General features: G+C 42.1%; 1 protein-coding gene across 1 annotated transcript in view; it reads right to left on the bottom strand.

Annotated features, from left to right (window-relative positions):
• LOC122665843 (tubulin-folding cofactor E-like) overlaps positions 1–13,040 on the bottom strand; it is a 55,591-nt gene that overhangs the window by 27,363 nt on the left and 15,188 nt on the right. Inside the window, exons 8-10 of the mRNA XM_043861976.1 lie at positions 6,385–6,492; positions 6,249–6,283; positions 1,352–1,417 (exon numbers count right to left, since the gene is read on the bottom strand). Of these exons, the coding sequence (XP_043717911.1) occupies positions 1,352–1,417; positions 6,249–6,283; positions 6,385–6,492 (209 nt within the window). The remainder of the gene's footprint in view (positions 1–1,351; positions 1,418–6,248; positions 6,284–6,384; positions 6,493–13,040) is intronic.

Here is a 13,040-nt window from a genome sequence, read left to right as displayed (position 1 = left end):
AAACAAATACAAGATAGTACTGAAACGAGTGTCGGGACGGATCATCATAATGACCACGTTGTTGTTGAAGCTTCAATCTTCAATTGGAGGTAAGATTTGCCCAAACCAATCACAAACCTTCCACTTTGTATGAGTTTTCCCTTCTAAGCAGACTAACAGAGATGAGACAGGCGAGATAGGCAAGACAGAGGCGAGATTTCAACTTTGGGGTCAAAATCTCATCGAGAGGGGGAATTTTATAAGACTTAAGTTGGTCGAGACCAATATATGTGGTGAGATCTCAGCGAGATACCGAGATCCTAGTCGAGATATTGTTGTATTTAGGTATCGCATGTGATCTCGTCTTGAGGTCCACCAAAACCGAGATAATAGCGAGATCTTGCCGAGATCCTGTACCATGTATATCTCTCCTCATCCAGCCTTACATATCTTTTGGACTAAATGCCTTCAAATTTTTTTAATGTGGACATCGCAGTCGGACTTTCTCTCTATTGTCCAATCTGCCTGGGATAAACCTGTTCATGCTTATTCTACCCCTCTCTTAGCCTTAACCAAAAAGCTTCGCAATATGAAGGGAGCCCTTAAGAGAAGGAATTCTGAGTCCTTTGGTAATGTTACATCCCTGGTTGCTGATTGCAGAACCAAGCTCTCCGACATTCAAGTAAGGCTTTAAAATGACCCTCTCAACGCCATTTTGGCTGAGGAAGAACAGCAAGCCTTCTTGGATCTGTCCAATAGCCCAAGAGGAGAGTTTCCTAAGACAAAAAGCAAGGGAGAAGTGGTTAGGGCTTGGAGACGCTAATATTTCTTATTTCCATAGATCCATGAAGGCCAGAATCAATGCCAACTACATTTCCTTGCTTTTAGCTCCTGATGGCTTCCCTCTCACTTCTGTGGATGGTATTAAGGCTGATGCTGTCTGGTACTTCAAGCAATTGTTCTGTCCCATTACCAATGATGCATCTGATCCTATCCTGGAGGGTCTTCATAATAAGTTCATTCCAGACTCCATTCAAAGTTCTCTTCAGTCCATCCCAACTGAAGAAGAGATCCTTCGGGCTGTTCATTCTCACAAGTTAAATCGATCTCCAGGTCCGGATGGATTCAGCATGGGCTTCTTCTCATCTTGTTGGGACATCATCAAAGGGGACCTTATTAAGGCTCTCTAGAGCTTCTTGTACAATCCCAGCCAAATCAAAGGTTTGTGTTGCGAGTTACAGAGTGCATTAGTGATACAACAGTAGGTCAACAAGTTAAAAGAAAAAAAATTGAAATACTCACCCAGATATGGTCCAACAAGTTCTGAACTAAAAAGGAATGTAGAAATGTCTTAAACCGAGTTGGATATTACCTTGGATGGAGCTTCTTAATCTCCTCTGGTTTGCCTTGCATCTTAGTCATTACAATGCGAACAAACCTGCCACATAACTTCCTAGTTAGATAATATAATATATCACCCACCACCCTACTTATACATCTGAGTTACATGACATGCCACATACAGTAAAAAACGGATTTCTGCACCAGTCCCAATTAGCCAGATGAAGAATAATAGAAATGGTTTTCTATGTAAACATTTTGTAACCCAGATCCAACAGGACCTTAGATTGTACAAGTCAATGAATGACATCTAAAGAAATTTATTGCAGTTTCATTATGTTATCTGAAAGGACTCCTATATTTTCTCATTACCTTATTTTAGCTTTCTGTCTGGCTATCTCGTTAACTTCCTTTTTATTAGTAACAAAGGGAAATATTTTAAATATGGTAAAGGACATGTACAAGTATAAAATCTGTTATGTAAGTGTGTTGAGACCACTCACATTCAACAGCGAAGAAAAATACAAAAATAAACGAACAATAAATTGTTCGTCTTCCAGGCCGGCAGTCCAGCTGGCTCCGAAGGGTGCTCAATCAATCTCCTCAAACTCCTAGTCAGACAGGTCCAGTCATGCAAGTACCAGCCAATATCTGAACAAATCCTTTGAAAATTTTGCCTAAAATACCCTCCAAATCCTCCAGTTCACAGCCCCAACACCAAAATGAAAGGAACCATCCTCCACAACTCTCCGGAGTCACCCAGCGCACATCTGGGGACCAAAGTAGTAGCTTGTGTCCGCAAAGGAGTTCAGGGTGTCCAGGGTTTTGCAGAATGTGCTCAACCTAGAGGTCCTGTAGCCTCTCCAAAAACCATAAATAATATATCAGAATCAATTTTGTTTCACTCCAAACCAACAAAGCTAGCGTAAGACTTTCCACGGACCACCGATAAGACAAGTTTCCTGTACATGGGTACACATTAAACCAAAAACTGAACTTGATTTCTTTCAAAATTATAGAATCTATTTGTTGTAATATGGGTACAAGGGTAGAATTGTCCTAGGGATATATTTGTCATTGTACGTATTCTAGAATCTTCTCCTTTCTATTACAAATAAAGCTAGCATGGGTCTCATCAGAGTCAAGTCATTATGCCGCTCAGAGCTTTCTTCATGGTATCAGAGCAAGGAAATTTCTCGGGATCCACACCCTAGCAGCCTACCCTATGCTATCGCCAGAGCCCTAACCCAGCCACCGCCAACAGAACCCTAGCACCACCACCTCTCCTATCCCTCTCGCCTCTCTTCTTTCTCTACCTCTCACCTTCTCGCCTCTCTCACCCTCTCACCTCCTCTCGTCTCTTCCCTTCTCACCTTCTATTGAAGGCCAACCCTAAGCCACCGAGGGCCTCTTTGTTTGTTGTAGGTTTCTCTATGCCTTAAATCCAGCGTTATCACGATGATTGCTGGATTTTTTTGTGAGCATGATTGGATGTTGTGGTGCTGCTCTTGATCTGTGATATGCAGCAGTTGGTAGAATTGTTATTCTATTTGTTTGAAGTTGCTTCCTTGCATTCTAGCTATGTCGGACAGCAGTACTACGTCGATTGGAACTGAGGGAATGGGTCAGAGTACACAATGTATTTCCCTCCTTCCCCATTAGCCCCATCAAGCTTGATGGGAGCAATTATCTCATATGGTCGAGCTCGTGTTTCTTATCGATTATTCCTGTGGGTACATTGGATATCTCACAGGTGAAGTTGAGAAACCTACTATAGTTGGTCCCTCTTTGAAGAAGTGGAGTTCAGATAACTCCCTAGTCATGTCTTTTTTGATAAACTCCATGCAACCCAATATGCCCATGGTTACCTCTTGTTGGATTCTGCTGAGAAGATTTGGAAGGCTACCAAGGAAACATATTCTCAAGTTGGGAATGCTGCTCAAGTTTATGAGTTAAGTAAAAGGGTTCACGGTATCAAACAGAAGGAGATATCCCTTTCGCAGTACTATTTGGAACTGCGCAGCCTCTGGCAAGAGATTGATTTTTACGAGACTTTTCAAGCCACATGTACTACTGATGCCACTAACTTTAAGAAGCGTGAAGACATGCTACGGGTATATGACTTCTTGGCTAGTCTCAACATTGAATATGACCAAATTCGTGTACAGGTGCTCAGTCGTGATCCCTTCCCTACTCTGGGGCAATCTTACTCTCTTGTTCAATTAGAAGAAAGCAGGTGTGCAGCCATGTTGCAGCCCATTACTCAGGAATGATCAGCATTGTTCATTGGGGCTGGTTTTTAGCCTAAGGGTGGTTTCACACATTCTAGTGATCATCCCACATTTGACAGAGAACCTGTTAAGGCATTAAGTGCGAGTATTGCAGAAAAGAACGCCACACAAAAGACTATTGCTGGAAATTACATCTCCGACCTACTAATGGTCATAGCCGAGGTCGTGGCTCCTCTAATTCGGTCCATGTACATCATACTGAGATCACCAATATTGCACCCGCGGGTAACTCTCAATCACAGGATGAGCTACCACTTCTCCGGCGTCTGATGACCAGGCTAGAGGCTTAGTGCCTACACCAGCCACCGCCATCTACTGCTGCCAACTCTGTTCCTGCTTCCTCCTCCTCTAAGTTTGTCCATTTAGGTATTTCCTTTGCTGGTTATAGTGCATCATTGGCCTCTGTTCCTTGGATTATTGACTCAGGCGCCACTGATCATGTGACTCAGTGGTCAAGTAATTTTTTCAAGTATTCTCCAAGTTTAGGTAATGAATGTGTTCGGGTTGTTGATGGCTCCCTTTCCCCTATTTCTGGGAAGGGATCCATTCAGTGTTCCTCCACCCTTGCTTTATCTTCTGTCCTTCATTTTCCTAATTTTTCAACTAACTTTCTTTCTATTAATAGTCTTACTCGTGATTTGAATTGCAAAGTCACCTTCTTTCCATCTCATTGTGTTTTTCAGGACTTGGTGATGGGAAAACAATTGGCAGTGGTACACTCAGTGGTGGTTTATACTTGCTTGAGGACTCTGCTAGTTCGACAGCCTCTGCTATCGCTCCTCAGGCGCATCAATTGGATTCTTCTTCTACAGCTTTATTTGAGTTACCTTGGTGGCATAGATGTTTGGGTCATCCACCTCTTAGGACTTTAGCCCCATGTTTTTCCCCCATTTATTCAAGCAATGTAATCCGAACAAATTTTTTTGTGATGCTAGCATTTTTGCCAAGCAAACCAGCAATGTTTATCCCCTTTCAGATAATATAAGTACAACCTCTTTTCTTATAATACATTCTGATGTGTGCCCAGTGTGTCTCTGTGATAGGTTGTCATTGGTTTGTAACTTTCATTGACTGTAATACTTGGGTTACATGGGTCTACTTGATGCAAACAAAAGCAAAGTGTTTCTCTGTTTTCAGATGTTCCACAGCATGAACAAAACACAGTTCGAGGAAAAATTGAAGATTCTATGCAGCGATAATGGTACTGCATACAAGGAGGGCACTTTTCAATCTTATTTAGCTGATCAGGGTATCATTCACCAAACAAGTTGTGTTGATACTATTGGCCAAAATGAGGTGGCTGAACGAAAGAATCGCCACTTATTGGAGGTGACTCGCTCGTTGATGTTTGATAAGCATGTGCCTCCGTGGTATTAGAGTGACATTGTCCTTACTGCTACCTATCTAATCAACCGGATGCCTTCTCGTGCTTTGGCTGGCCACTCTCTCCCTTGGATGCCCTCCAAGGTTCTACTCCTTTTACTCTCCCACCGAAGGTGTTCGGGTGTGTATGTTTCACTCGCAATCATCATCAAAATGGGAAATTTGATCACCGGGGTCTTTGAGGTATTTTCCTTGGCTACTCTGCTACTCAGAAGGGCTACGAGTGTTACCATCCGCCATTCCGCCATATGTTGGTTTCCATGGATATGGTCTTTCATGAGAGTGAGGCGTACTACTCTGGGTCGGCATCTCTTCAGGGGGAGCATATTGGTGAGATGTTCCGCTGATTTTCCCTTTTGACAACCACCCAGCAGATCACTCATTGATTTCTCCTGACTCAACCCTAATATTAGCCCTATTGAGTGGCTGTATCTGGTTGTTAGTCTTGGCTTTATTTCTGAATTTCGGCCTATACCTTACCCTACCGTTGAGGGTTATTCTAAGATTGACTGCTGAGTTTCCTTGGTTATTTGGGGCTAAATCTAACCTAGATTAGCTCTACATTATCTTGAGAATCAGGTGAGAAACTTAGTGGATGGAGTATATTTCACTATTTAAAATAGGCCAAAGGTTATGTCCATAGTCGAACACATAACAGTGCGACAAAGACCAACGTGGGTAGAAATGACCTAAACCATCCCTCCCCCCTCTATTTGAAGAATCGTGTATGGGTGGGGTGCCGTGAATGAATCCCCTCCCCTTTAAAATAAACAAATAAGCTGACAAGTCACCTACTCTACTAAGTACTAACTCTTACTGAGAAGTGGAAAATTAAAGGATGCTTCAAAAAGAAGACAACATAAATAAGAAAATCTGTCAAGCCTTCCAAGGAATTGTATCATTGGCGATTGTCCAGAGACACAACAATGGAAAGTTTCTGAACAGAAATAATTCAAAGACTATAGCCGAAGTAGCAAGATTTAGAAGAATATGAAACCATGCAACCATATGATTTATTAAATATTTTTGTAAATATATATGGCTTATTCTAAGATAGCAGAAGAAAACAGCCATGAAGAGATTGCAACCATCCTAATCATAAAGTAAATGGTGTAAAGAAGAAAAGATTCCATGGTAAAATTGAATAAATAAAACATGCATAACTCCTATTGAAATTCCATGCACACACCATCTGATGAGTAAGGATTAAATGTCCAAATGAAAAATGGATACCCCCAAGAGAGAAAATCATACCGGATCTCAGATTCTTTCCTTCCACGATGACTTACCTGAAAGGAGTAAAAGAAAAGAGTGTAACAGATTACTATAACATTAAAAAAAGAAAAAAAAAAGCAGGGGTGGAACATACAGAAAAGAGCACGCTATCTACCTCACTTCCATTTAGCATTTCAACTTTTGCTAAACGTGCAATCAGAATAAATCTAGGGAGACCGTCTTTTCCTGGATCAACTATTGGATTCTCCGAAAGTCTAATATCCTTCACATAAAACCCACAGGAAGACAATCCAAAACAAAAGATAATTATTAGCAGGTCTCATAGACAACACCACAAAAACTCGATCACAGTATTATTCCAGTAGTTCTTTTCTCCTGTTATCCAAGGGCATAGTTTACATCAAACATCATTCTCCAATAATTCGGCAAAGTTAGGAAAGTTATTTCAAGCATTTTAGCATTTGGTGATGGTGAGGATCCATTTAGCCGACCCCATTAGTAGGGATAAGGCTGAGTTGTTGTTGTTGTTGATGGTAATTCTTCTTTTTCTTTTTTAATGATAGTACTTATTCCTGCACTGTGATATCTTGCTACCATCAACATTAAGCAAATATAACACCCAAAAAGGAAGTACAACTATCATCTTGTAGCCTTTTGAATTAGAAACAAAATCTGCATGCATCTCCCACCCCGAGAGTGGGGAAATGGTGATGTTTTCAAAGTTATAGCAATAACCAAATTCAGGCAAGGAAATGACAACCAACTAGCCCGAGACTGAAGAGACTATGCTAGTAGACCAAGGGCCTCACAGGCTGACTTCTTATACAACCTACCTATAAAAAAGAGAAGAAAAATAAGGTGAAAAGGAAAAAGAAAGACTACCAATGGTAGTCTAAGCTTCTTCGATGACATCTTACTTGCACATAACTATGCTCTAAGAAAGGCCACTGTCCTCTAACTGGTTGAATATGAAAATACATCCGAAAGCTGCAGTCAGAATATCAAGTCTCAATACATATCACCATATCATGCATATCGGTCCGATACATATCAGGATTTGCTCCTTTCAATACAGAATACCAGAATATGACACCTTGGGGGGAAAAAAACTAGGTGCAATACCTCGGTCTTACCATGTTTCAGTCGAAATGTTGCAGTTTCAGCAAAAATTCAACCATGTTTTGGATTTGGTATCGTTTAGGTCAAACCCGTCGTATAAAAAACATGTTTTCGATTGAAATTCCGCAGTTTAGATGAAATTTTGACCATGTTTCGAGTTTTGGTGTCATTTCAATAGTTTCGATCCAAAGAGGGAAAAACTTCCTAGAAAACCTTAGGTTTTGTTATTCTTAGCCAAATCAATCACATATCTTTGTAAAGAACCATGTTTTTTTTTTAAAAAAAAAAACATTTGATAGTGGAGAAAGTTTTCCCTAACCACGTGGTGAAGGTTCACCACACCATCCTAGGGTTCACAAACCCTATAGGGTTTTAGTATGTTCCCCAAAATACCCTCCCCCGAGCATCTGAAGCCCCGGGATGTATGGATTTCCATTCACTGTGGCTGAAGGAAAACTCGGTCCATTGATAATTAAACAAATGGTTTCTAATTTAATGTTTATTCATTCCTAAATCATATTTTAGTTGTTTTAATTGAATTATGTGTGATCAAGTACTAAATTTTGTGTATACAACATCGTACAGCATGCACTACCAACCTAGGGTCCAAAACCAAACTACCATTTTGGGTGTGTTTTTTTACAATCTAAGGTTACACAGTGTTTTTTTCTTTTTTTTTTTTTTTTTTTTTTTGGATGAATAAAAAATTCATTAAAAATCTTCTCATTGATGGGAAAGGGAAAATTTCGTGGGGGCAGCTCCTTGGGATAAGGGGAAAATAGTATCACTGACGATAGACACGAAGGGAGGGGGTGAACCGATAAGGCCAATGGAGGCACAGGCAAAGAAGAAGAGGAGATAAGCTTAGAGAGGATCGAATCCCTTCCAATTGAAGAATCCAAAGAAGCAAAGGGAGGAGGGCAGACGGTGGCTTGGGCCAAATGGGTTAGGGATTGGGGAGCGGGATCCTTATGGGCCCGGGGAGGGGAACAAAAGAAGTGCTGGGCCAGGTGGCCCAAGATGAGGGAAGCAGAGTTTAGTCTATAATAAGAAGGGTCCACAAAGGGGGGATGGGATAGCGAATGGGTGGGAAATGAGTGGGACTCGAGGATGAGGGGGAATGAGCCAAAGAGGACGGGGGAAAAAGAATTACGCCAGTGGAGGGCACCACCCCGAGGGCAAAGAAGGAGAGGAAAGTGGGGGGAAGGGTAGGATTGGACTGGGAAAGGGAAGAAACTGGAAGGGCACCAGAAGGAACATTAGGGTTAGAATTGGCTGAAAGGTGAGAGGGACAAGATGGAGGAACTTCAGGAGGCAGGGAGGAAGCGTGAACCACAGTAACCTCAGGAGTAGCACCGCAGGCGAGACCAGCATCACAGGCGGAAACAGAGGTCAGACTATAGGAGAAGTTCAGACCGATGGGTTTGGAGAGAGCCGGTGGGGAGGTATCATCGCCAGTGGGAATTCTTCATTTGAGTACGACGTCTTCCTTGGCTAGAAGAGCGAAGGTAGTCTCTGAGGTTATGGATAATGCCAGCAGCACGCGAGAAGGATGAGAGCAAGCAAGCAATGGACGCATCGTTGGTTGCAGGAGTGTTGTAATATGGGATATAAGAGTAGAATTGTCGTAGGTGTTAAATGTTGTGTTTCCCTAGGGGCATTTCTGTCCTTGTACTCTCATTGCATTTATTATAAATAGACATGTGATTGTGTCTCATTGACACAAATCACAATTCCCAAAGTTATCATGGTATCAGAGCAGGGAGAATCGACCTAGGGTTTCCCACCACCACCATCTCTCTCTCTCTCCTTTCTTTTTTTTCCTTTCCCTAGTGCCGCTGCCTCTCTCTCTCTCACCTCCTTCCTTTCCCTAGCGTTGCCACCACTTACTGCCGCCATCTCCCTTGCGACCCCCTCTCTCTCGATTTCCCTTCTAGCGTCACCGAGAGACAGGGAGTCGCGCCTCCCTTGTTCTGTCACCGAGGGCTTTTTTTCCTTCCTTTTTTGGTTCCAGCCTCTCTCCATAATCTAAACAGGCTGCGATCTCCTTTTTTTGAAGAACCTTTTTTCAGATATGTTGATGATCTAATTTTTTCCCTGTTTTTTCTTTGACCTGTGGTTAAGTTTTTTATCCGCACATTGTCACGATGGGAGATGCTACTTCTTCTCCTACATCTACTTTGGAGATGTTTGTTTGTAGTTCTCACGATGACTTTCCCACTTTCCCTGGCTTTACCGTTCGACTGGATGGTAGCAACTATTTGATGTGGTCCAGATCCTGTTATCTCAACATTGATTCTCGTGGATTTGTGGGTTATCTCACTGGTGCAAAGGAGAAACCCCTCACTGCAGGTCCTAAACAAGACAAATGGAGTTCTTCCAACTCCCTTGTGATGTATTATTTACTCTCCAACATGACACAACTTAGTCATGGTTATTTTTTGTTTGACACTGCTACAAAAATTTGAAAGGCTGCTCAGGAGACTTACTCTCAGGTTGGGAATGATGCCCAGGTCTATGAGTTGCGAGAGAAACTTCACGAGACCAAGCAGAAAGAACTCAACCTGTCCCATTACTACTCCGAGTTGCGAAGTCTGTGGCAGGAGTTAGATTTTTATGACACTTTCCAGGATTCTACCCCTGAAGATGTGATCAAGTTCAAGAAACGGGAGGATAAACTTAGGGTGTATGATTTTCTTATTGGGCTGATTGTAGAGTACGATCAACTCCATGCCCATGTTCTCACCAGGGGTCCCTTTCCCACCTTGGAGCAGGCATATTCACTGATCAAATGGAGGATAGTCGGCACAATGCCATGATCCCCCCTTCTTCCCAGGAGAGATCGGCTCTTGTATCTAGTTCTCCCGCACCACCTAAAGGTAACTCCTCTCACCCCAGTGATTGTTCTATTAAAGAACCTATTAAATGTGATTATTGTGGGAAGGAGAGGCATACCAAGGATTTTTGTTGGAAGCTTCATGGGCGCCCTATCACTACTTCTACTAAGGGTCGTGGTCATGGGAGACCAGCTACCCATATGACTAAAACTATGGTACCCGATACACCTATTAGTACTGCTCCTTCTTCCATTGGTCCTCCCGCCAATGCTAAAGATGAACTGACTAAGTTGCTGCACCATTTGGTTACCAAGTTGGACTCCAATGCCAATTCTGCTCCTGCTTCCGCTTCTACTTCTACTTTGGCTTCTTCTAACACTCTAGGTATTTCTTTTGCTGGTTTATGTCACTCTACCATTTCCAATTGTTGGATCCTTGACTCTGGTGCCTCCAACCATATGACCGGTAAGGCAAATCCTTTCTCTACATATTCCCCATGTTCTAGTAAGGATACAGTTCGTATTACTGATGGTTCTCTTTCATCCATTTCTGGGAAGGGGACCATCACTTGTTCTTCTACCATGTCTTTGCAATCGGTTTTACATGTTCCGAATTTTGCTACCAACCTTCTCTCCATTAGTCGCCTCACATCTGATCTTAATTGCAAAGTAACTTTTTTTCCCTCTCATTGTTTGTTTTAGGATTTGGTAACAGGAGAAACGATTGGATCTAGTAAAGCTGATGGAGGTCTTTATTTCCTTGATGCCGCCTCTTCCTCTCTTCGACATGCTCATCCCACTGTTGTTGAGTCTTCTAGTTCTCCTGAGTTGTTACTTTGGCATCGCCGTTTAGGCCACCCTCCTGTGGGAACTTTAGTTAAAACTTTTCCAAATTTATTTTCTAGTCGTAAACTGAAGGATTTTTTTGTGATGCTTGTGTTTTAACCAAGCAAACTCGTTCTTTGTACTCTCCTTTAAATTCTAGAAGTACTTCACCTTTTATGCTAATTCATTCTGATGTGTGGGGCCCTACCCGTTGCTCTTTTCTTTCTGGGTATAAATGGTTTGTTTCTTTTATCAATTGCTACACCATTGCACTTGGATTTATTTGACGCATCATAAAAATGAGGTTTTTTCCTATTTTCAAAACTGTCATTCTTTTGTTCAGACCCAATATGATGCTCAAATAAAAATTCTCCGCAGTAATAATGGGAGAGAATATTGTGATGGGGCATTCCAGGCATATGTTGCATCCCACGGTATTTTGCATCAAACCAGTCACGTTGACACCCCAGCTCAGAATGGGGTAGCTGAACGTAAGAACCGTCACCTATTAGAGATTGCACATGCCCTTCTCTTTAAAATGAATGTCCCTCCCCATTTTTGGGGTGAAGCAGTTATGACTACTGCCTATTTAATTAACCACATGCCTACCCATGTCCTTGAGTTTCAATCTCCCATTCAGGTCCTTCAAGGCTCCACCACCTTTATTGTTCCACCCAAAATTTTTGGCTGTGTCCTATGTTCGAAACCATCAACACCCCAGTAAATTGGAACCACGGGGCTTCAAGTGTATTTTTGTAGGTTACTCCCCTACCCAAAAGGGCTACCGATGCTATCATCCCCCTTCTCGTAAGATGTTTGTCACCATGGACATTATCTTTAATGAAGCTGTCCCTTTTTATGATGTGGCATCTCGTCAAGGGGGTGAGCTGGTTAGTGTCGATATGCCTGATATGCCTGTATCATCTCTTCCCATGTCTTTGGTTTAGGGGGAGTCTTCTACCCCAAAGGAAACTCAACCTACTGTCATCCCACAGCCTGTTATTTAAACCTACACTCGCCAACGCTCTAGTCGTGGGATGCAACTTAACACTACTACAGCTGCTCTAGACCCAATGGCTCCTTCTGCACCAAATCCATCACCTCCAAGTAATATTTCTGATCCATCACCACCCATTATTTCAGACTGTTCTTTAGACTTACCCATTGCACATCGCAAAGGGTTTAGAACTTGTACGCAACACCCCATTTCTCAAATTGTGTCGTATGAGTCTCTTTCACCTGTATATCGTGCATTTGTGAGTTCCTTGTCCTCTGTTTCTATTCCTAAGAATTGGAGGCTCTTCAAGATCCTAAATAGAAGGCAGCTATGATGGAGCAAATGCATGCGCTTACGAAAATTGGCCCTTGGGATTTAGTACCACTTCCTCTCCCGAAAAAAATAGTCAGTTGCAAGTGGTTTTCACTGGCAACCAAAATTCTGATGGTACAGTGGAAAGATACAAACCCAAATAGGTTGCTAGGGGATTTACCCAAACATATGGTCTTGACTATCAGGAGACCTTTGCCTCGGTTGCAAAGATGAACACCATCCGGGTTATCCCATCATGTGATGTCAATCTTGGTTGGAAGTAGCAACAATTGGATGTGAAGAATGTGTTTCTTAATGGGGAGTTAGAAGAAGAAGTTTACCTAGATGTTCCTCCGGGATTTGCTACTAGGGAAACTCATGGGAAGGTATGCAAATTCAAACGTGCTCTCTATGGTTTGAAGCAGTCTCCTAGAGCATGGTCTGGTAGATTCCACAGTGCTATGGTGAAGTTTGGTTATACCCAGAGTAATAACCCTGTCCAGCATGATCGCACCAAGCATGTGGAGATAGATTATCACTTAATCAAAGAGTAATGAATTTCATGAATAATGGCTTATGAACAATGTGCCCACAACCTCTTTATGTATAATCAGAGATCATCACAAATAAAATCCTAGTCAAATCACATGTGCATAATGAACCTGGACACTTATAATGTATCCGGGTCCGGTGTTGTGTTGCCCTAAGGGCATTTCTGTCC

The sequence above is a fragment of the Telopea speciosissima genome, chromosome 6, assembly GCF_018873765.1.
Source record: "Telopea speciosissima isolate NSW1024214 ecotype Mountain lineage chromosome 6, Tspe_v1, whole genome shotgun sequence".
Lineage (NCBI taxonomy): Eukaryota > Viridiplantae > Streptophyta > Magnoliopsida > Proteales > Proteaceae > Telopea > Telopea speciosissima.
Note: the sequence above shows the minus strand (reverse complement) of the source record. Positions and strands in the feature narration are given on the sequence as shown.